Genomic DNA, 26,260 nt, shown 5'->3' with positions numbered 1-26,260 from the left:
CCTGACGGGCTTCGAATTTTAAACAACATTCAGTTATTGATAGTCGAATGTATGTCGTATTTTATTTGACATTCGTTCACATGCTTCGGCTTACGATATTAAATAACTTTTATATTTAAGAGCCACAAAAATAATTTCTTTTCTGAGGAACGAAATGCCAATACGTGATCGACGATCGATAAGAGGATTTATTCGTAAGCTTTAATCATTGTTGATTTTGATTCTTATTAATAGATATCGAACAAAAGTGGTAATAGAATTTATTCTAAGTTTGAAAATATTCCAATTGACCTATATTGATGTAGAATAGCGTCATTAAAGCATAACAAAGAAGCTACCTTAAAGTAACTTTGTAAGATTCAGTTTTCTATGCAAAGGGCAACTGGAAGTTTCACGACAAGATGTATGCGACCTTAGCATTATAATAAATGTTCATTCTCAAGTCCATTCGATACGAAATTCAGGCCAAAGTGGGCTTTGCGACGTCTCACTTGTCCACTTTCTATTGAGCTCTGACATTACATTCGATTTATGATGGCAAAGAAGTTATCAATGAGTTGCTCATGTTTCCTTGTAAACTGGTTGAATTATGCGCCGATGCCATTTACGAAGTGCGACATAATAAAACTTGCGGAATCGGAAGAGTTATACCATAATACTGTGCTTAATCCATAAAAAAACCGGCTAAGTGCGAGTCGGAGTCGGGCACGAAGGGTTCCGTACTATTATGTATAAGGTACTCCCTTAAATATTAATTTAATTATTTATTTTTAAAGTGAATATATAACTAAATATTCTGTGAATATTTCAAGCGTCCACCTGTTGCCGTTTTTAATATCGAGCCAAAAAAAGATCACCTTTGTTGTATGGGAGGGAGCCCCATATTTATTTTATTCTGTTTTTTAGTATGTGTTGTTATAACGGCAACAGAAATTATCAACACGGTTCATGTGGTACAGCCTGGTATTTTGGGTACGGAACCCGGAAAAAAAGGCGACATAAAACGTTTTCATCATCATCATCATCAATTTAAGAGCCACGCTCTTGTAGGTGCAGCATTTTCCATGCTACTTTTTAGAGAAAAATAGGGCAGTGGTTTCCCTCTTGCCTTCTGCCCCCTGTATGTATTAAATGCAAAACGTTTTACGTTGCTAATAATACTTATTGACATTTTTGTTTTAGATTTTTAACCAATTTTTGAAGGGTGATTTTATTGTTCGTATTACCCACAGATTTAGGATGTACGCGCTAATGACGTAATATTTTTTTTTTTTTTTTTCTTTATATCCTTAATCTAAATACATGGTTTGAATGATGCCGTTAAACCACAGAGGTTTGTCTCGGCACCTATTCGTCGCATTAAAACAGAAAAATAAAATAAAAATAATAATATAAAAATACAGAAAACATTGAAAGAAATGAACTCAAAAACACACACAGTGCACTGTCGTACCGAGTAGGCATAAATGCCAATCAATGAGGCGTACCTCGTATACGAGAAGAGTATGTTTAGGGTTAACCCTAAACTGAGAGTGTGAGAGTGAATAAAAAGTGGACGTAAAATATATACTTATAAAGTAAATATCTATTAAATGGATCTATTCGCTTGCGGCAATCCCTATGTTTTATTTATTTTTTTCATTACTTTTTTTTATTATTATTATTTTTTATGTTATTTTATAAATAAGTACATGCGATTCACTCTGCACTAGTTTATCTTACGTTTTATTTTACCCCAGTTCTCATTCATGCTCCGTGTCATAGTATACCACAAACCAGTTAGTTCACATTTACCTCCTAACAGTGGCATTAGTACTGCAATAACTGTGACGTATCATTTACACCTATCATATAAATAATGAAGTTTTATGACCTTATGGATTCATTCACGTGCTATTAATAAATTGTGAATAAATAATCATGTATAGAGGAAAAGTACTTAGTAAGAACCTACTTATAACATCAGCGACTATTATATCGAATCTTTAATATCTTATCTTTAATTTTCTACTTTTGAAATTCATAGCTTTTTTTTTAATATTACCACCAGAAAACAATATAAACAAAAAAACAAACAATATAAATATCGAAAACAATATAAATATCGTTATTCTGCTTTTGACTGCAATAAATAAAAATATCTCGTTCCACACCAAGGCTCGGATCCGTCTTCGAATCCATGGATAAATAATAATAGAAAAAAAATAATTTAAAATTAGAATTTGAAATAAATAAATACCTGTATTAAATTAAAAAATGAACATCACTCACTGGCAAAATTTTTCCTCGAAAACATTGCCGATAAAATCCGATTATAAAATAAACAAGAGTTGTTCCCACGCGTGCTGTCGTCGATAACAGAAGTAAAAGTAGTATTAAATGGATATTATCTGTCGCTTATTGCGCATATATTATATTCATATCACTAATACGATAACCGCAAGGCCGATTTTCGCGAGGTCTTCTTTGCGACCTTGGTGAAATTAGCGCCATTTGCATACAAGTATTTACTTTATCTCGTGCGGATATTGATAGTGCGATAAGATCTGAGATCACCCGTCAGGAAGCGATGTTTAACCTTAGTCTTTATTGCGATTCATAATGTAGCTGTACACCAACGCGAAGGTAAACTCGTCTTAATTAGACGGACGGCTTTATAACAATTTTACTGTCACTTAAATTTTTTAGCGTTCACTAACGCGAATAATGGTCAGAAAAAAGTCTAAATAAAAAAAAAAACTAAAATTAATGATTGACATAACGACTGCCAACTATTTACTCATATATAATGTTAATGTTGTGTTGTGTGTGTTATATAATGTTATAAACTGACAGCATAAATATAAACCAAGGTTTTTAATATTTTCGCAAATTAATGAAATATATCAACATTTTAATAACATGTAGAATAACAAAAATGATTTTTCGCGTAAGTAAGTACGTATATTATGAGAATGACACTTCCGCGTCTACTCTACCTACTCTCCCTGACGATGACTTTAAAAGCTGATCCTACAATCAAATAAAATGTTCACACATGCCTACTTAATAAACACTTCATAAAAAAGTTTTAATAAAATGTAAGAGAAAACAATCCTATCAAAATACTGTCAACAAAATAAGCATAAAATTTGTAATATAATGGATAGGCATATTAATAGATCAAACAAAAAGGGCGGTGCGCGTGGTTGCCGATTAGTCGAGAGTGGAGGTGAGAAGAATCTCCGCGGCTAATTATATCGACAATCAATCGAGAAAGTGTCGCTCGGGACACGAATAGCGCTCCCACTACCAGTCAGTTAATTTCGAATAATAGAGAGAGCCGACCGACGACGCTCCTGTTTAATATTATTTATGGACGCTATGCGGGCTAGTTAGTCAACGCAATATCACTAATTAATTATTTCGATGAAGCGAAATGACTTCCTCGCGTTATGAAAACAGAGCTAGTTTACTGAGGGTGACTAACGGTGCGTAATTCCTTAATCCTTGCTTGGGGCTCTCGTTGCAGCCAAGCCAGTTCCAGTGACGAAATTGAATTAGCAGGAGCATTCTCAGCCGAGTAATTACGGGAGTATCGGACTGCCAGTAGCTATTACTAATGCAAGCCAGACACTGATTAAGATGTTAGGCTACGTGATACGTATCGCGCGGAGGTCGCTCCGTCAGGTTTACATTGAAACGTGAAAGGATTTAAATCGCTCGATCCATTGTTTATGACTGTTACTGTCAAATACTGCTAGACGCCTACGGCCGTATTTGAATCTACTCTGGAAATTATTAAAGTTGAATTTTGTAAAATAATTCGTCATTTTGTCAGTTACAAGTACGATGTTTCTAGAGTCATGTCAAGACCTATTGTTTCGTTCTAAAAATAGGTAGGTATGCTTGTTTGATTCAGAAATCGGACACCTGCGTATTTCAGACAGGGCTTTGTTCTGTACACTACACGTTCCTTTACAAACTGTTATATTTATTTGAATGTATAGGCACCGGTTTGGAAGGGTACGTAAATAGAACGCGAAAAAAGCGGGAAAAAAATTGGGAAAAACGTGTGAAGCATTCTAAATTTGAATAGTTATTCATGTGTGTACGCTAATTTATTTTTAAAAGGGCGACGTTTGCTTATCAATAGGGGTGTGGCGAGATATTTATTGGTTGTTTTATTGGTTTGTGAATAATGCATGGTGGGAGCGCGGCGGGAGTGTGGGACGATGCGGGCTGAGAGCCACGCGTCGCGGCGGCGGCCCGGAACGACCCGCTGACCCACTACGACTATCCTACCACTTGATTACTGCACTGACGATTCAATTGGACAAAGGCTGAAACACGGTTAATGTGATTACTCTCGCAATGTTCCGTTAGCGGAAAATGAGAGAAGTAGAGCTTATGCAAATCGCGTATATCAATGTTATAGTGTTGTTCTTGAAAGAACTTCCGCGTTTGTACTGAGATCCTACAACTGTAGAGTTAAAGTATCGGGAACGCTTAATCCTGCTTTATTTCGCTAATAAAATTCATGATATTCAACATATTAATGTTGAATGTAAATTGACTCACCGAGCGGGGAGGAACGGGCCGCGGAGTCACATAAACTGCAAGCGGATGGCTTACCTGAAACAAAAAGTTATGCACATTAAACAACGAAATAAAATTATGAGCCTGTAAAGACTTCCACTGGCCATTTACATCGCCGTAAAAGTTTAATTAAGCGCTTGTAGCGAGCCTACAACAATCCGTCGTTTAGATAAATGGCTAAGCAACGACACGCTACGTCATAAAAAAGTTTATCATACATTTAGCAAAGTTGTTCATGAATATTCATAAGTAAAAATGCGCTTAATATAAAACTGTCGGAAATATGACAATGGTAAAATATTTACTTGTCTGGTATTATTTTGCGTAATAATTTGTCACATTTCAATTTAAACCGCGTAGTTTACCTATGAGAGCTGTTCACGTTTATTTTATAGCGACATTTATGAAACTCGGCTATCAGAGATTGCGAATCCTGTTTTCAATTTCAATGATACATAATATAGTAGCTTGTCTGTTAGAATATGATAAATAATAGCATTTACAACCATAAATGTCAGTAGTCAATATGACTCAATATGATTTATGTAGTAAAACCTATATAACACGTAATTAATAACGATTTTAGTAATCACTGTAAACAAGGCACCGAAGTGGTTTTTTTTTTTCGATGACTAGATTATGAAGAACTAGAGGTTTTGAAAGGTATGATACAGGCAAACAAACCAAACCTTTTCATTTACTAGGTAATGAAAATAATTCATTAATCGCATTTTCAAAACGACAAGAGAAACCGTGAAACCTGAAAAAAGTTAAACAAGTCCGTAGAAAACGTACCGAGACTGTTTATTTATCACAGATTATACATTAAAAGAGCACAATATTAATCCTAATATTTATTATGCAAGCGGCGTTGCGGTATAAAATGCTAATAAACATGTAATAAATATGGTATATATCGTGTGCGTCTGACACAATAGAAAGAGAATTGAATTAGCTCTCGACACGGCAGTCCTGCGGCGCATTGTGTTATTTTATAATGACGTCATTGCTACTGCTCGAGTTTTGTGAAGATTGCAGTTGTAAGTACGCTTATATCAGCTGGAGAATAGACAGACACACAATTACAAATAAATGTACACGTAAGTATTACCTTTTATGAAACCGTTGCAGGTCTTATATCAACAAAACCAGAAGCTACTTACGTTATTAAAAGTTAAAGTTCTATTGAGGAAAGTAATATCAAAAACGTACGAATGGTCAAAGTAACAGAATATTTTGTGATAATAATTAATGGTTTGCATACAAAATACGAGATAATGTACTAATGATAAGCATTACACATTTAACATAGATAAAATTTAAGTGAAACACGTTCCTTACAGCGAAATTAAGGAAATATAAAGACAATAAACTATGCCATTTGTAGTGTACGATAATAATTGTTAAGCAGAGAAAGATACAACCAAATAGAACTTGCTCTTAGCATTAAGTGTGTCCGGTAGTGTTAGAAAGGTATAACAAAACGGGAACATGTGAGAATGTCAGGTGTGAAATATTTTACGTTAGAGTCGCCACGATTTAAGGAATGTAGAACAGATTTTACGTTAACGTAACAAGATAAATCCAGTTTCATGTTACTGAAAATATGAATAAGAGTGTATTTCAAAATTTCTGTGGGGAAAATTTTACAATCCCAAAACAGACATTTGCAATTTTAGCAGTTTTATTTGCTTCTTCTTCTATCGTGTGGGTTGTGGAGTTTGAGGTTGTGATTACCAAGTTCATCAACCCTGGTGTCACTTACATCAGTAAGTAGTAACCAGGACCAACGGCTTAACGTGCCTTCCGAAGCACGGAACATCTTAATTTCGGACATTCGGGTGATCAGCCTGTAATGTCCTTATTAAAGTATGGTTCACAAAGTGATTTTTGTGATATGTCCCCACCGGGATTTGAAATCTCCGGATCGTGAGCCCAACGCTCAAACCACTGGACCATGCAAGCCGATTGTTTTTATTTGCAATTTTATTTGTTATGTTCTCCTTTAATACATGTTTCATGCATTCATGAAACACGTATTATTATACAAACTAATGAAAACACGCTTGTATTTGATAGCGATTTCGGTGTATTAAATACATTATCTGATGTAGATGATAGAGTTATTCAATTCGTGCACAGATCGTGAATTTTCAACGGGTCTACCACTGCATCAAAGGTATCCGTGGGGGAAGACATCTCAAGAAACAGATGCAGTAACTTTCAGACAATAGCTCCAAGCGATGTCCTTATTCGTTCCTTATTTTTATCAATTAAACGGCGATCTTCTTTTTATTGCTTTAAGAATAGAGTTTATATTCATTTGATTTCAAGGAGCGTATAAAGTTGTGAACCAGTGCAGTTTGTTATGAAGGGGAGGCCCGCTCCACTGATTATTGTTTTACTTAACTTTTTTATAGGACCGACGCCCTTTCCTCGCTTCCCTAAGGGTTAAGTACAGTCCCCACATGAAGACCTCACTTATGCTCCACATAATATATTGTATGCCTTATTAACACCGAACAAAGTTCAAAAGCGCATATGAAGTCAAGCTTCTGTCTGAACATGTTTATATTGTACTCTCCAAGGCTTTTGTACAAATAAAACTACAATTTGTGTTATTATCAATGCTATGCCAATGGGAACAATAATATTACGTGTACTTCACAATCGTTTTTAATTTCAATAACGATCCCGCTTTATACGACCATAATTAACGGGAGATTATAAATGAGATTGTTTTAGTTATACCGCTAAATCGTGATTCGATGCAATAAAAATATAAATTTTCAATGTGATTGCACAATTAAATCCTTATATTGAGCATCAATGTGAAATAAAGATGATTAGGTAAGTCTATCTCTTGAGATATAAAAAGTAGGCTTGTAAAACGGCTATAAAACCAGCGTTGGCCATAATATGATGAACACTAGACATAATCATTAAGCAATTGCATCCATAAATAGCTCTATTAGCTCTTAATATAGAGATGTTTGAAAAAGCGGCAATGGAATGGTCTAGAAGGGAGTACGTGCCGCGTTCAGCGTACACATTCCCGCCGCATGTCGCTAGCCTCGCTGGAGCGAGACGCTCGATGCGGAGGCGGCCTTAACTCGGACTCTGGGAAAACCTTTGTATTCGAATGCATTCAATAGTCCTAAGCGAATTGATGTGCTTTTAACCTTGCACTTTCTTGCTTTTATGCGATGTTTGAATGTGTTTAAGTACTGGGTTAGGGAATTTTTACATTCCGTATAGAATTTATATTGCCACGCGACCTATATGATCTGTTATCTGAAAGATACGTACTAGGTATAAAATATACTTCAATGGCGCCGCATGCCGCTGATCTAGGACAGACATAGGCTTTTATAGCTAATTTACAAGAACAAGTTGTGTATTGTACGATGCTATGCTAAATTAAGTGCCATTTTATAGTTCGTTGAATCGAACAGACGTTTTGCCTGTAGTAATAGCTACCATAGTCTGGATAAGGACAGACAGTTATATTTACGAATTTAATTTCTTTATAATATTTTAGATAAGTACCAATATCAATTACACTAGATTTAATGTTTGGTAGTAAGATAAAAGTACGCGATTCCGTGTAGGTACTTAATTCGCAACCGCAATCTACTTTAGAAACAATATAAAAGTTTTTATCTTTTTCTCCTACTGATTGAGTCTAATGTAAAAACATAGGAAAAGAGACAAACTGTAAAATCTGTGAAATTACGTTACACGCGCAACCAAATTAGATTCTGGAGAGATCTGATTATGACAAGAGCCGTCCTAATCTGTTTAGGAAAGTTTGGAACGTGCTAAAACAAATATTCTGGCAGATTTCTTTTTCTCATACTCTTTACCGTTTTTAAAAGCACGAACTTGTTATTCTTATTACTACAGAGAGTAAGAGATTCTCATAGTTCAGAGAATAAGAGATCCGGTTTTGTTAGGCTATCAGGGTTAGTACTTCTTGGGTCAATGGCCAACGATTGTCATTTGTTTCTTCATCGGCCCGCGCAGGCAGAATCTGATTATGACAGAATCCTAATCCATTTAGACAAGTTTGGGTCGGTCCTAAAACAATTTTCGCGGCGGTGAAGTGCCAGGCGCCTTTATTCAACCTTTTTTCCCATGGGTAATAAATACAGGCTTTCTTATGTTGCGGCCGTGTTGTTCTAGCTATTTGTCGAAATATCTCACGAAAATAAATACTATTTTTCCTTTTGAAATGTGGTATTGGAGACACGCGATCTTTTCTGGTGCACACTTGTTGTAGAAAGTAAAAGACTATCAAATCAACAGTTTTTTCGATAATTTGGGAGCTTTAAGTTTATTACACAACTAACATAATAAATTACCAAAACACTTGTTGCACTAAAGAGATTTTACCAGTTTAATTCAGATCACTTACTCATTTTTGTAGATTTAGTCACTGACTCATTCTTGCTTTTGTACAAAGTACAAAATAATATAACAGTAGTTAAAAGGGTCGGGCCACACAGGAGCTTCGCTGATTGAGTGCGACTAGGGGAGAGCTTCCTCCCTCCAGGCCACAAAATCGTCGCAATGAGAGGCTGACTCACTGGGACGACCTGTGACGTCATCTGAATAAACAGCTCTCGTTTTACGCCTTATCGATTTTACTGGGCCAGTACAATGTATGCATTGTTTTTGACGCGAGCTCTAATGGGTTTTACTACGATTTTGTTGCAAGTGTACGTAGGTTTTGTAAAGATATTATTTGGTAGTTTGGTACTTGCGTCGAAGGTGGGGCAATGATGATATCCGACAGAAAAGTTGGATATTTTAACTGCGTCATTTGTAGGCAAGTAGTTACGTTAACAAAACGCATAATAGTTCAAAAAGATTCAGCCTCACAAGAACATCACAAAATGATAAAATAATGCAAAGAATTGCAGTTGAATTTTTAGGACATAGTAACTTAATAAAATAATAAACCTTAATAGATAAACTTGTACCAGAACTCACTAAAAATAACTAATCTTGTAGCAACAAACGATAACAAAAACTCACAGCCACTTTTAGCATTAGAATTTACTTGGATAATATCATATTTCGTTTTGTAGCTAAATTCTAAACAATAAAGAGGAAGCATGGATCACTTTTCAGGGTTGCTAGTCGTGGAGACATTCGCAAAGGTCCGCATTCATACCTCGCGAGGTCGGTCACATCGCGTCGTGTTTGAGCGCAACCGACATTATATTAGCAATGCTATTTTATGGTAGGTTACGGGTCATTGATGAAGATATGTTCATAAAATATATACTTGATTTTAGAACACAACTGTTTTGTATTTTTATTTCTATGCTGGTTTAAACATCGTCTGCTATCTTCCCGCGTTCTCGGGCATGTCGTAAAAAATGTTCAGAGATTGTCGTATCAAACGTGATTGGTGATATAATTATGGGCTGATCATCCATAACCGTGCAGTTCATTATACTCTGGTTCTCACGGTACTCACGGCTCTGATTTACAAAAAAATTATAAATATTTTGGATTGTAAGTATCTGACTTATCATCTCCCTAGCATTATCCCGTTTGTCACAGGGTCCACTTACCTAACCAGAATATTAGACAGGTCCGATTTTTTACAGAAGCGACTGCCTGTCTGACCTTCCAACCCGCGAAGGGAAAACCAACTCAATACAGGTTAGATCACATACCTCCTTTAATGCATTTCTCAGGAATGTAGGTTACCTCACGATGTTTTCCTTCATCCCTGAGCACGTGACAGTCATTGGTGCTGGATTCGAACCTGCGATGTCAAAGTGAGAGGCAAGCGTTCTATCTGCCTCTTGATTGAAATAACCCTTTATTTGACATGAAATCGTCGTGCTATCATAGTCTAGTCTGAACCAGACAAACATAATGCACTTAGTTGATATTAGGCAGACTTAATCTCCCAGTTACATACAGTCGGAGTCTAGACATTGCTAAAAATAGAGACGGCGTCAGGATTTCGGCCTAGCCCGGATATTAAGCGCCAGACTGACGATAACTTATACAACACAACAAGTTACAAGTTTAATTTATTCGTTACCAAAATACGAATATATATTCGCCTGAACGATTTTCAGACTAAGTTTAATCAAGTTATTCGTAAATGAACATGAAATACGGTTTTATTCTTATTTTCTACTTAGTTTAGAGCTGATATTCCAATCATTTGTATATAATCGAGAATATACAGCACTGAATACCATAATAGAATACATAGAAAATATCAATAGTGGTGTAATGACACCGTTTAAGGCAGATCCATGTATCGTGTCTATTGTATTAGGCCTACTAGGTATGTACAGGCAGGAAAATATTTAGTTACTTAACGTTTAATAATTAATTCATATACAATAAAGAGTTGACGTAAATCTTCTCACGATAGTCATCAGTCTTCGCAAACCTAATATAGAACATACTATGTGATCCTTACCTATATAATTATACCTTATATACACTTACAAACTATTTCAAGTTTTGTAAGATAAATAAAAGTGAATATTTTAAATGATACGAGATGTCTTATTTCGACAATAATAGTTATTAAATACACGTGTTTCAGTACAGACGAGACATATTTATGAAGTAATAACAGCTGTACATTTTCAAAATAAACAAAAAAAATCTTTTGCAACTACTGTACAGGTCGATTGTTACAACAAGTATTATTTTAGTGCTACTTAAACTGTTATTTTACGACATTGAGATATTTAACTTTCCGGCCGGCTTCGCTCAGACAAAGAAATAAATTCGCACACGTACAATGTAACGTAGTATTTACTATGATTACTGTAGCTTTTCGTATATCGTATCATCATCATCAGCCCATTAACGTCCCCACTGCTGGGGCACGGGCCCTCCCTATGGATGGATAGGGCGATCGGGCCTTAAACCATCACGCGGGCCCAGTGCGGATTGATGGTTCTTAACGACTGCTAATGCAGCCGGGACCAACGGCTTAACGTGCCTTCCGAAGCACGGAGGAGCTCGAGATGAAAACTTTTTTTGTGGTCACCCATCCTATGACTGGCCTTTGCGAAAGTTGCTTAACTTCAACAATCGCAGACCGAGCGCGTTTACCGCTGCGCCACCGAGCTCCTCAATAAATAAGCAGTAAATCTAATAATAAATATCTTGAGAACATACTTGTTGCGTAATTGATGATACGTTTTATGTAAGAAATATTTAATTTCGAACTTACAGCGAATATACATATTGCTTAAAAACTGATTCTTAAATGAACAAAGATTATAATACAAGAGTATAATACTATTATAATACTTAGATTGAATTAAAAAAACCTTGTTTTCCGTTATATATTCTGCCATAGAACAGTGAAGTTTATTAGTAGGAACAAGCGGAGCTAACGCGAGCTATTTATAACAAACTGTTGTCTATTATCTACTTGTTAGTGGGTGTTAACGAGGGTGCGGATACTAGGCTAAGTGCACGATACTCACCGACACTAGCGTAGTAATCGTGAAGCGAATACAATGGATAGTCACCTAGTTTGAACAGGTACGCGGAGAGCAGCACGGCGTCCTGCCGCGGCTCCAGCGGCCCGAGACTGTGCCCCCCGTGCCCCACGTGCCTCACGTGCGTCAGCGGCGTCGCCTGCGTCGCGTGCCCCACCGGCCCCACCGCCGGCCTCATCAACGACGATATAGAAAAGTCCGTGGTCTGCGTCACCCCACCCCACCCCGCACTGCACAGCTTACACTCCTCTTTCATCGTAAACACTAAATATAAATACTCTAATATCCGTTTTTTTTGTACTCGGTTTGTACTGGGCACTGGTAAATCACATATAAAAATATCCGTCAGGCTCGCACATCACAGAGAATATCACAGCAACGTTCGGCGGCGGCGTCTGCGTCCGGTTTCTAGGACTCGCTTCAGGACCTTTGACAAACATTTGCTATCAGACACGTGTCCGCTATGTTCGCAAACATAGAGGACACGCGAAATTAATTACGTACTCGGTTTTGTTTACCATGCACAATCACCCGTGTTGAGCGATAACAATAATCGACTGGCAAATGCACTGGTGTTGTCAAACGTTGATCAATCACCATCATCTGACACTTTCAGTATTTTGTTGGCGCGAACCGAATCCATAATATGATTGCGTCATACCATTACTTTATCGATGTAGGGAACTTTAATGTTGCTGGATTCTGGGAGCAACGGTACGGGAAAAAAACCAATAAACAAGTTTGGAATATCGTCATTGTAGGTATGTTTATAGATAGGGGATTATGCGATGGTAAACAAACATAAGTAACCGTGGGTCGGTGTGGTGTCGGCCGGTGGTGCAATGCGGCTGCGGGTCAGAGGTGCAATGCTGTCGTGCGATTAGTGCTCCACTTTCAAGCGATGCGCTTTGTTTATCCTCATATTTGATCTAGTCGAATTCTATCTGCGTCAATCGTCACGGTTTCAGTGCATGTGTATACGATGACGCGAGTCGCAGTATACCTACCTATCCCTAACCCAGACGGCCTTGGCGGCTTGTCGATAAATTACCTAAGCATTGTATTCTACATTCTAAAGTATAATGTAAAGGATAATGATCAACATTTTGAAGCGGAACCCGTCTTCTCATGCTGATAGATCCGATTTAAAAACGCTTATCGTCCAGCAAAATATTGAAAGTAATCGATTGTGTTAAGGACGCGATTAGGAAGCCTTTGACCCATATTTTCGAAGTGCATCAAAATAACTGAAGGAGAACGCCATTATCTCGGTCATCTATCAAATTATTATAATCCGCAAAACAAATGCTCTGAATAGTCCATTTTATCCAAGACGGACTTGAGAGTTCCGAGAACTAATGACTCATCCTAGTTTGTTTACAGTAAACATCTTCCTCGGTTTTATTCGTTAATCCATTAGTTAGTGTACTTAATTCATGCGATTTGTAAACATTTTAAATGTCACCATGAGGCCGAAATAAATTATGATAATTCTTTCGATGTTTATTGTAATATTTTTAAGTACCTATATTTAATTGTAATTTTTAATTGTGTCCGAAGGTTTACGTTTTAAAGACTATATCTTCTGAATATAAGTTATAAAACATATTATAAAAGATTGCAGTTCTCAAATATTGACGCGACAAAACCAGTTAGAGCCGGCTCAGAATTGCTGACTTCTTCCGATATTTTTTCCAGCGCAATTGTTTTTCCGATTTCCGTGCTCGGCGGGCTCCGTGCAGTGAATAGCGTCGCAATATGCAAGCGGCCTTGAGCGCCGGTAAACATGCGTCACGTGGGCCTCGCCTGTGGAAACTCATGCGATGCGCCGATCGCTCCATAATCAATATACCATGTCCCCGAAATGGCGGCAGATGTATCAAGGAGCCTTTTGTTGTCAGGATATTGCAGCCTTTACGTACCGTTGTTGTGCTCAAACGGAGATAAATATTTACTCATTGCATTAATAAGGCGATTATCGATGTATAAGGATAATATTTATAAAGGCAGGTGCTGTTGCTCTCCGTAAATCATGTGCGTCCAATGCAAAAGCTATAGTGCATAATTTTATGAGCCTTAAGAGGAAGAAATTGTTCACTGGTTTATGTATTGCGCATGTTTGTCTTTACGTGTTAACGAACACATTTCCAACGTAGCTAAGTGTAAAATTAAATTGCCTATTAACAATAGGAACAAATTTCAAAAGCAGCCAAACAAATCCTCAAATTAATCTTCCGTTAAAAATCGGGAGCAACAAAAGAATTCGAGCTTCTAACTTTAAATCCTTTTGGAATCTTCCAAAACACTTCCCAAAGTTTCGAGAAAAAACGACCTTAATAATAGGTGTAGCCGCACGTGCGATAGTGGCAGCTGCTGTGACAGCTGGTGCGACGGAAGCCCCTCCCCGCTCCCACCTCCCGGTACCCCTGCCTACCTGCCAACCTGACCCACAACTCCAAGCATCACAACTCAAATATTACTTAATTAGTCCACGCTTTAAGCAGCAATTATAGGACATAACAATAAATCAAGCCGATCAATTAGAGCCAATTCGGAGACGCGAAGGCAAACTGCTAACAAGTTAGGTGAACTACGTACAGTGGATACAATAACATGTAGGTAGGTAACGTTATTACGAGAACGTAAGTTTCGTTTAGAGATATGATTTGTTCAAGCTTTATTGTTTACATGAAGTATACTGATCCCATATTGGATAAATTGAAGGAGCAGTAGAAGCTAAGTTATAGCACGGCGACAACGCTGGGAATATTTGGCAAAGCTTGCTGGCGGATACCCAGTAGGGCCAGTGCTCCGAATAGTCCATAAACATCCAGCGTTGCCCGGTACATTAAATATCATTTATCTTTGCCATGGAAATCCAAAGCGATTTGCAATCACAATGCGAAGGAAGCGAAACGTATTCAGGCGAAGAAAAACAATCTTAACAAGGTCGCCTCGCGAAGGATTTAAAGTGGTTTTGGAATCCCCATAAAACTTCGCCACAAGTTTATCCATGTAGTATTAAGTCAGCGCAGTCGGAGAAGTATGTTTCCAAATGAATTATGGCTCACTGTGTTCGCCGGGACAGTTCACAATAGCTCTCATAGTTAAAAGTCTTTTGGCAGAGATTCCTGGCGACCACCCAGGGACATCATCACGAATCTCTAATGCAGTTTTATTGTTCCTTTCCGGAGGACTTTTCAAGAGCATTTGATTTGTTTTCAAAATCTGTTTAATAGGTCAAAAATGGATTACACATCGTTTTAATTGTTTGAAAGGGCATCCTTCGCTGTAGTTGGCATCAAACGCTGGCGAGAGCCCAATTTGCGCCAACTATGGCTAGACTGAACTAATGCTAACAGATACTAGATAATATTACGATGGATTGTTTGTTAACTACGCTCTGAGCCGGTGTAATGGATACTAATAGCTTCTCGGTCACGACGCTTTCCCTGACTAGTTTATCTGTACGATAAACATTGTTAAGTATTATTACAAGCGTATATTATACATGAACTGATTAAAATATTCACTTCATGTAACACAACATAAAGAAATTATAGAGAATTGCGTTATCAAAGATTGGTTTTATCAGTATCGATTACCATATCGTGATAAAGCGATAGCTTGATGCAGTCAACGTGAATACTGTAACCCTGATATCTTTATAAATTCTTGCTTTCTTTCGTTGCTGATACAGTTTATCTAGTAGGATTTAAAAATAATTTAACTTTACTTAAGATTAAGGAATTTTGATTTAAGATAGGTACGTAGCTAGTGGATAAAGATCGTGGAACGAGCGGATAAAGACAAGCCATTAATTGCGTTTTGCAAGATCATCAGCCCTCATTAAATTATTAGTTTGTCGATGAGGGCTATGTAACATGAGTAACGAAAGCACGCGGCACCGTTTCACAAGAATCAGAAACTTGCTTACATAAGGCAGCTTGCGTAAACCTCACTTAGGTGCTGAGCCCGACCGTAAGTTAGCTTTAAGTTCACGTACGCTGGGTCGTGCGAAACAACAAATCGATTGTATCGGCCCGCTGTCAATTGCCCAATTACTCAGTGATAAAATATATTCCTTTCAATAACTATTAAGAAGTCCAAAGGAATAGACGTAACAAAAGCTCTGATTAGGGAATTATCTTTACGATAATAAATCAACCTAAATTGGATACGAACAAAGAGACTCGTGTCGACCCACATACGAAAGCGTGAGCTACAGAAGAGAGTGGTAAAAACGCGACTGACGACTAACGGGTCACGACATTATAGGAAAACTCCAAATCATTTGGTGTAGCTAATAATTATATCCGCATCAAATGTAGAATGTAGACCGATGACCTTCAAATATTTAGCACCTAAAGTTTTACGTGTTCAACTAATCGACCGACATGCAAATTAATTACTTTCATAAATATAACTGGCTAGTTACATGCATTGCCTGCATATTACTCGTATTTCCAATCGGTAGCGTGTATTTATAAAGCTGCTCTACATTGCGAAACTTTCAGTAGCTTCGTTTCTTTGGAAAGTTCGGTATAGTTTCTAAAGTCATTTATCTGAGTAATTGATGGCTATCGTTGTAGTGGGAGTGTGAAATTTTGCAATAGAACCACATCGTACGAGAGGGCCGCAGGGCCGGAGAAAGTGAGCCTTTCACTCGGCTGTTTACTACGCCGACCGACACTAATATAAACAATCATACGCAATCAGGCCCATTGTTGAATTTGTCCGATTTTACGCTCATAACGGACCACAAACCCAGATTACTAAGTGATCCTATCATTAAATAAGTACAGAAGTGAAATTTCCCTAGTAATGTTTGTTGTAGCTCTGCCCACTCATGTAACAAGCAGAAAAATAAGTTTCTGTATCGCACATAGTAACTTCTAATCACAGTTGCGATGTAGGTAGGTATATCAACTATGTATAATATGGTTTAACGGGTTTTATAAAGGCAATCATTTTTTTATATATAATTAATAGCGCAGTTTGTTATTCAACGTGTTACAACTTAAATCAGCTTATGTAAATTGTAGGTAGTTGGTGCGTTGTTTAAGTTTAGGGCTCCAGCACACTGACTTTTAGTCACTTAATGGTCGCGTTGATGGGTACATAAAATGCCGACTTGATTTGTGTGGTCTTGCTCAACATGTTTACTATGGAATATATTTGAAATTGAGTTTCATCCTTGTTCAGTAAGGGATGTTAACATTTTGAAGTAATGTCTAATTAAGCATTAGTTCGAATGCATTCGTTTAAATTTTGATAAACCAATAATGTTCTTGAGAAGTAACAGGCATTTGCTGTTACCATTCGACTATAACTAAGATTAACTTAAGAGTCGTAAAGCGAAGTTTAAAGACTACAAAGGTAGAAGTTGGGTCTGTTGTTGCAGACCGCAAGCTTACCGTAGACCACACAAAGGGAATGTAATGATTTACAATATTATGGATGTAAGTGCAAGCTAGTTTGCAACTTACCAAAGGTTAAACTCATTGTTGGAACAAGGCACAAGTTCAGTCAGCTCAAACTTACTTGCTTTAAAAGTTGTTAGGTAGGTAGGTACCTACGTATATTTAAGATGTTCAAGACCAAGTAGGTACCTAGGTACTCACTTACAGTTAGGTATTCATTCGATTTTCAGCATACTGTTTACTATTTTAATTTAATTCAATTATTAAACTTGTTCCTAGATACCTATATCAAATGAAGCAATCGAATTACAAGGAACGAATCAATTTAAATATTAGTCTGATTCAATTCATCTCCTACATTTAGGAACGTTTAATTTTAGTGTTGAATGAATAATGAATTTAAATGAGTTACCTATTAATTTGCTTCAGTTTCAGCTTCTCAATCCTAATTTCAAAGTCAGAATTGATCATAATTACTATGTGACTAGGTTTGTTATTGAACACGTTTATATTTATGGAAGATGGGTTTACCCTACGTAAACATTTGTCCACAATCTCACCATGATTTATCTCTATTTCAAATTGAGTTGTTTGTTTAAATAAGGAAACTAGTTTTGATTTCAAAACCCAAATAATGGCTCGTATATATGCTATATATTGATGTCGTAATAGCTTATTTGCCGTATTTTGACTAACTGGGGCAGTAGTCGATGGCATTAATTGATAGCATTGACAAGCGGCTTACAGCCACCGTAGAGGTTTGGATCAATTGCTAGCCTGAACTTGGATTTTCATTATCTACAGCTCCGGTATTTAGCATAGCGAACGCATTGTAATTTCCTAACTGTATTAGGTATTTGACATTACGGCTAGTTCTTATGTCATCGAATTGTATATTGCTCGCTATCTATTTTGGACTCCAAGAAAACGTAGATATTTCTACATCATTCAAGTTGTTTGTTGTTTTATTTATACTAGTTTCATGTCTACTTATAACTTTCTTCTTAGATAGGTAGGTACGTCATTCGTAAGTTTCATGTAAATTACAAGAAAAAAATAAGACCTACCTAGGTAGCTACCTATTTTATATTCCTTCTCTACTTCCCAGGGAGTCATAATAATGGTTTCTAATAACTGTTTTTAAGCTTCTAAAAAGCCTGCACCTGTCGTTGTTTTTGACTTCAAAAAAAAAAGGTTATTTAAAGTTTATTTTGAAGTGAATAAGATTACCTACCTATATCATTACCTACTAATTTTGCAATCAAAATTAGGGTTGGAGTGTGTCTGTGTAAATGTATTGTGGCTCTGTAGATCGAGTAAACAGATAAGTAGGCAGGCAGCTCAGTTACTTATGTGTTGACCAAACGAATATTTTAAATGGCTGTTGACGTTCTGTGAAAATGGTAATGTGACACCCGCGGGCTGTCTCCATTTACGTCAAGCTGCCTATTTGATAATTCCGGTATGATAGCAATCGTAGTGGCGAGGAAAGCCGGCCGGCAGCCGGTCGCCGGTAGCACTCGGTGGATTCGGTAGCTTCTGCGACCTCGCCAACAACCGAACGGAACCCGTTTCGCACAAAACCACAATGTTCACAATTTCTTTACCCGCGATCTGATCAACGGCACTCGCCGGTAGACACCACACCGGCATATAGGTACGTGCGACACAAGTGACATTTATTTACATGTACAGGAAGTTCCGTCGCACTCCTCGTTTCACAGTAATCCACAGGTTTGGCACATCATCACACTTCACTCGGTACAAAAAGTACGCTGAATTCAGGTTAAGTTGAGAACGGAAGCGTTACGCAGATAGTGCGTCGTGTTTACAGTTGGCGCGGGGCGTTTTCATAGAGCGCGTACAAAACGACCGCCCGCCTCCACAGTTGACAGTCGACTGGCGGAGTGGCGGACGAAGAAAGCTGCGTGGCGCGCGGGGCAGGCGGGGGCCGGCGAGGGGGGCAGGGCGGCGCGCGGGAGGCACACCTGCGGCGGGCGCCTCTAGCGGTGGCGAGCGCGGCGAAGCTTCCCGCTGAACTACGCAATAAACGCTCGATAAACTTTCTCATTAGGCGCGCCTAACCGTGTGACCGTAAGCTCGTTTCTGCGTGCACATTTTAAATGCAATGCAATACGACGACATGCATGTAGCCAATTTACACTCGTGTGCAGCACTCGACTATCGCAGTAAGTGCGAGCTTTTGACTTCGGCGCTTGCGCCCGCGCCGCGCGCCCGAAGAGTTATGTTAATTCCCTCGCAGATAACTTGTGGGCAAATTACGTGGGGCTTGTTGGGTTATTGAAAATTATGGAAAACCATCAGTATGGGCAGGTGGAATGTAAAATGTATAAGCCTACTGCTTCGTTAAAGTGGGAAGCAACATTATTGCAGTTGTAAAGTAATTTTGAAATTTGTAGACAGATACCTACCTCATTAAGTTGTTTTAATACCTATTCCGTGATCAATAAAAGGTAGATAGAGGTCTGTCAACTTCTTTATTTTAGGCATTTAATGTCGATAATATTTATTAATACCTAGTAGAAATATCAGTTATAGTTGTAAATACAAGAGAAGTAGTAGGTACCTACTGTAATTATGTATGTTGTATGTTATAATGAAATGTCCCAAATCGAAGCACTATTATTTATTGTTTATATTAATTATACTTTTAAATTAGAAGTTAGAAGATCACTGTGATACAAAACGCATAGACTAGCTAACAATAATAGAGTAGACACTGACAGGTGAGCACAGACAATAAACGAGCTCTAGGCTGCGTTCACTACTGACACCTACTACCTAGGTTGGTTGCTACCTAGTAGGTAGGTACCTACCTACCATCAATAATTGATAACTCCATCTAGCCATCGAACGGGTTTTGTAGAGGTGGATTAATATCTGCATAAAGATTACTGGAATTGATACGAATTAAATTATCAATTTATTCAAATTACCTATTACAGAAACACTTTGTGACATAAGCATAAACCTAGCTAGGTAGGGCTACGTACGTACCTACCTACCTACTTAATATCAATTTAATACTTTTGAGAATCGGCAACGGTTCATCTGAATCATATTAGAAATTGAGACAGTTGAAAATTTTGTCATAGGTATTGGTTAAGTTCTGTTGTTTTAAAAATGTCAGTTTCTCGTTCATAATAAAATCAGTTTACAATGTTTTTGCTTTCTCGATATTTTTCACGTACGCGCTCTCGACAAGTGCGGAGTGTTAACGACGGTCTCCTTGTTCGTCCTAAATTTTGTTTTTTTTTAAATACCTATATTGTCATATTTGTACGTTAGCTTAGATTATTTTACACTTGGGTACAAACCTACCTATTTTCAAAAAGTTTTCATGAGTTTGGATTAAAATACCCTCGCAGAGATAAAACTTCATCCCTCACCAGAAATAGCTTTATCGGGGCCTTTCACGTCCGTGGGACTTTAAGTATTTATATATTGCGTAGGTAGGTAGGTACCTACTTATTGGGAAAGACAATTTGTTTTTGTTTAATTATTTGTTTTACTGCCTAACATAGAATTTAAATATTTACTGTACTTAGACGTTGCCATTGACCCGCCGTATTATGTTACGGCTACCCGTGTTAAAGTACATAAAGTGCAGAACACATTCCAGTGGACTTTCATTCAATCGTATTTAGTACGGCTTTATGTTGTGCAGCCGCATTATAAAACGGCCCTATTTTTCTGAACCTATATGTCTGAACGTATTCTATCGTGTGGGTTGTGAGGTGAATTACCAACCTCATCACCCCTGGTGTCAGGGTTACTATTGAACCGCCAAAGGCCTCTGACATGGCTCGTGTAACGACTACTTATTTACATCAGTAAATAGTAACCGGGACCAACGGCTTTTCGTGCCTTCCGAAGCACGGATCATCTTACTTTTTGGACAATCAGGTGATCAGCCTTTAATGTTCTAACCAAACTAGGGATCACATAGTGATTTTTGTGATATGTCCCCTCCGGGATTCGAACCCGGGACCTCCCAACGCTCAACCACTGGCCGTTACGGCGACTGTGGATTACGAGTACCTAGACACAATCCGGCTGCGGGCTGTGCGACATCAGCAAAAAGTTTGACTAAGATTTTGTTTCACTTTGCACTCGTTGAACTTCTCAGAAAAGATATTTTCAAAAGCCATTTACGTAGGTAACTAAAATTAAAAAGGTTGCATTTAATCATAAAATTTTATGGTGATTAAAAGTGATTATTGACGTTTATTGCCAGTTTCTTCTTCTTGTAATCATTTTATCCCCTGGTTGTACGGCTCGAATAACAGATGTCCACTCCTCGCTATCTTTTGCACTCTTTGTAGCTTGCTCCAATGACATGCCAATTGTTTGTAATTCCCTGTCAATCGAGTTTCGCCAGGTCTCTTTGGGGCGCCTCTTCTGCGTTTTCCACACACACATTTTCCAAGGACATGACCAATCCACTGCCACCTCCACTTCAGCCTCCACAGTATTTTGCCCAGTCAATCTCCACAGTTCTGTGTTTGTAATAGTTTTAGGCCCGAAGCTCATTAATATTTGCCGTTAACATTTATTAACAACACTTGCATTTATTCGCTCTTTATTTTGCATAAAATCTCCTTAATGAAATATGTTTTTAAAATTAGAACCGTTGTTTTTTTAAAATCTCGTTGCAGTAAATAACGAAAAAATACAAAGTTATTTTTCATTATTCCGGGAAAATTAAATTAATTAACTATTTATTTTTAGAAATTCCATTTATATTATTTTATAGTAGGTCCTACCTAATATTTAGTAGTAGAGCTGAGTTATTGATTGTAGAACAATAGTAGAACATAATTATAGTAAATTGGTAGTATGCACTCGTAATAAGCCGCAACATTCGATACTAGTGTCCTCACGCGTGCCTACACGTGGTCGAAGCACGCGGGGACCGGCACGTGAGACTTAACTTAGTTTAAACCGTGTCTCTACAACACTAACTAATACTGAAATTCAGAATTATACTGTTAAATTGTAGATGTATGTTGCGTATTCGAATGAATACGCAACATACATAGAATTAATAGCATAGATGAATATCTATGCTATTACTTACATCCATAGAATAAGGAATAATACTAAGTACCTACTACATCTATAGTTTGTAGTAGATACCTATTAATAGTAATGTATATCTAATACTTAATAGGTGAATATAGATATCAGATATACTTATTAGTCTGGAGTTTTATTATAAAAGCATTTTACTCTTGACATAGGTAGTCTGACGAGATAAGGAATTTAATTACCCAAATACCTACGTAGATTAGGTCTTCGCGTGACTTTTCAATTCAGATTTAATCTGCTGACTACGTGTTTTTTTTAAGTTTTTCACTCAGTCTCGAGACTAAACAACTAGCGCTCCAGTATAGTCCTAATTTTACCTTCCCTTGATAGATTTGTCACCGAAATGTTATATTTTAATTTCGACATCGACATTTCAATTGACAGTACTGATCGAAAAATTCGCATGGGCAGGTTGACGACCCCGGTGGTGTATGGTTACTGCGACTAGACAAGAGCTGCTGGTTCGAATTGACACACACACTTTTCTCTTCGCTAGTTTTCCTTTAGCATGAAAACCTTTTCTGTCGGTCACAACGGTCCTCGGTACATATACTATAGAACAAAAACAACTTATTTGGTATATTCCCAGATACTTATATAAGTAAATAGACGATTAATTACATTCACTTACCTAGAGTGCTACGGAGAAAGACAGACAAACCTATAATACAATGTATAGGCACTGTGGTTACGTGTTAGGTATGTAATGTTGTTGTGTCTCCATACTTGCCATTTATATGGCTATTACATACATTGTACCAGACAGCCAATGTAAATACATTCAGTTTTACTTTCTGAACATTGTTTTTGTATTATGTTGGTAATTTGTGGGTCTTTCCCATTCCAAATAAGCATGTTTTCCAATTATTCCACGCACCTACTGTAAAATATATATCAATTATTGGAAATAAGAATAATAGGTAGCATTCTATATTCTTCAGCAGTTTAACACATAAAATAGCATCACGCCTGTATTCCCAAAGGGGTAAGCAGAGTAAATTAAATATTACAGTTTTTTTTATTAGAGAGTACTTAAATGGGAAACTTGACCAAACTAGGATCCTTTACAATACGTTTTCATTTGATTTTTTATCATAAATTAAACGAAAGTAAATATGGGGGGTTAAAAAGGCCACATGGAAGAAATTAATATAAAAAGCAATATTGCAATTTGTCAAAAGTAAGTGCGCAAAGTCAAGAAATGTCAAATGGCAATATTGCTTTTTTAGGTAAATTGCTGTGTCTTTTCTAGCCCATCCTCTGAAAATGGCAGTTTATAGGTATATCAAGAATAAAAGCGCTTTCCGATAGATGTCAAAATGGCTATGGTATTGTGACGGGCGAAGAAAATAGCCCGAATATTTCGCAGAGGCAACACTGGAAGTAGGTCAACAGTTCGACAGACACAAATCATGAAGTTTTAACTTTACCATCTCGGTGTCACGGCTCGAGTCGATTTCCTTGCAAATATCCACCGCTCAACTACAGACGGATTTGAAATATGCTGTATTAATATAAATCTGGATCTTGTTAAAGTAGGATTTGCTGAGGGGTTGCTAAAAATTGCAAATGTCAATTGCCATATTGCTATTTGACATTTCTTAACATCGCACACTTGCTTTTATATGCGCAAATTGCTTTTTAATTCCCCCTTTTTCTAAGTGGTTGTCTTTTTTTTTTTTAATTTATTTATATCATGTATTACATAATTAGGTACACCACTGATACCGTTAAACCACAATACGGTTTGTCTCGGTACCAGTCTCCTCAGTTCGTTTGTCTCACAAACATCACTAAGTTTTATTATCTAAAGATGATAATAAAACCTATATCAAACTAACCTCACATAAAGAATAACAAGTTGCTATGTTCATCGTAATGATCGTTCGACAAAAGAACGTTAGGATAGGTATCATTCAATGTTCTAAAGAGTCTAAAGTTATAAATGCGTATTGGGAGTAAAATTCGGCCCAGTGTGGTCCAATATTATATCAAGTCAAACTGCCCGAACGTACTGGTTTTTGTAAATAAAATTACTGAGACTGCCAGTGGCTTTTAGAACCATCAAAAAGACTAACGTACTTAATATAAAGAAATTATTAATCATATGAACTGTAAATAACTATCAATTACTTAATAACAACAACATTTTCTTTGATTAACATAGTTGTAGTCATTACCTTAGTCGCTGCTACCTATAATTATTATCACGAACATTAATAAATGAGCAAGTTATCTTCACGCATCAATTAGTTTTCTATTTGTTGCACCTGTGAAACTTTAACTACTAGTACCGCTAACTAGTAACAAGAAGTTACTTCACACATAACACAATAAAATAGGTAGGTCCTTTTAATTTAAATGTACCTACCGTAGTGTACCGAAAGTAGAAAATATAAACGTAGATAATAAGAATAACATAATAAGTAGGCTAATTTCCAACTAGTCAAATCAGTTACTATTTACTAAACGCCAAAACGCGAAATTACTATGGAATTTGTATGAAACAGCACACTGTGACGTCATAGAAAAACGTGATATAAATGTCGGACTTATATTAAGTTTTTCTTGATTAAAATTCATAGTTAAGTTAAATAGAAAAAAAGAACAAGTTTTTTTGTTAGTTTTAGACCTGTCTTTATTTAGTAATCAGAATTTCATAATTTATCTTGAACCTAGTACACGACCCTATTCTTAGCTGCGTATAAAATAACTAATAATATAAAACAATAAAGGCATAATACATAAATCCGTTTGATATTTAATTTAATAGAAAGAAAGTGACATGAGTGAAATGGTATTTATTCTTGGCCTACTACGATTTACGTGAACGAACTAAAATTAAATAAGTTATTATTTAATACTATTTTTAGTTTATCCTAGTTTATCTTTTTTCTCATGTGGGAATAAATAATCTTTAAACCTAAAGGCACACCAAAATCATCAGTAGTTTTGAGTGCGGACCTCTGCGGTGGCCGCGCAGTTTAGCGTGCGATTTACACCAAAAAATCATCGAATTAGTGCGTCAAGATAAATGTTTAAATGATTTCAAAGACAATGATTACAGAAAGACAACGTTGTAGGACAATATTGCGCGGAAATTAAATAAAACAACTGAACGCGGTTGTAACGCGAACCCGCGTTGAAACTGCCCCGCGCTGCTTCTAACCTGCTCCTGCTTTTGGTGTGCCAAAGCCTGAAGGCTCGAGCCTGTATTGTACCATCAGGGTTGTGATGATAGAAGGCGGTTAGGAATTAATCCGTTTGTAAGAGTTGTTAAACCGCCCAAATACCTCTCATTTCAAATTGATGGGGTTTGAAGTCAATGTCGGTATTAATCTTGCTTCATTAATCTTTGCAACTCGATAAACGTAGTTAAACTTCGGCCTTTTAACAGCAGTGACGAAACTAACGTTTTTGCGTTTTTACAGTTAGATAATTAAGTAGATGGTATAATTATAAGCCACATACTTATATAAATATCCTTCAAATGGAATCGCCGATAATATCTATTATCTACGTATCTAGTTTTTAAATTTTCGCCAAAATGATCTCAAGTCTCTCCTTAACTTCTCTTATCTTATCTCAAAAGAGTTCAAGAACACTTCGTATACCTTATCTATTACGAATATTCCTGGTTTGAGATAG

At 37.0% G+C, this 26,260-nt stretch overlaps 1 protein-coding gene across 6 annotated transcripts in view; it reads right to left on the bottom strand.

Annotated features, from left to right (window-relative positions):
- Positions 1–26,260, bottom strand: part of LOC126372932 (uncharacterized) — a 223,257-nt gene that overhangs the window by 30,991 nt on the left and 166,006 nt on the right. For 4 of the 6 annotated variants that reach the window (XM_050018833.1, XM_050018836.1, XM_050018834.1 and 1 more), the window contains exon 6: positions 4,561–4,614. The exons of the other annotated variants lie outside the window; for them this stretch is intronic. In XM_050018833.1, the coding sequence (XP_049874790.1) occupies positions 4,561–4,614 (54 nt within the window). The remainder of the gene's footprint in view (positions 1–4,560; positions 4,615–26,260) is intronic. 6 annotated transcript variants of the gene reach the window in all.

The sequence above is a fragment of the Pectinophora gossypiella genome, chromosome 15, assembly GCF_024362695.1.
Source record: "Pectinophora gossypiella chromosome 15, ilPecGoss1.1, whole genome shotgun sequence".
NCBI lineage: Eukaryota > Metazoa > Arthropoda > Insecta > Lepidoptera > Gelechiidae > Pectinophora > Pectinophora gossypiella.
Note: the sequence above shows the minus strand (reverse complement) of the source record. Positions and strands in the feature narration are given on the sequence as shown.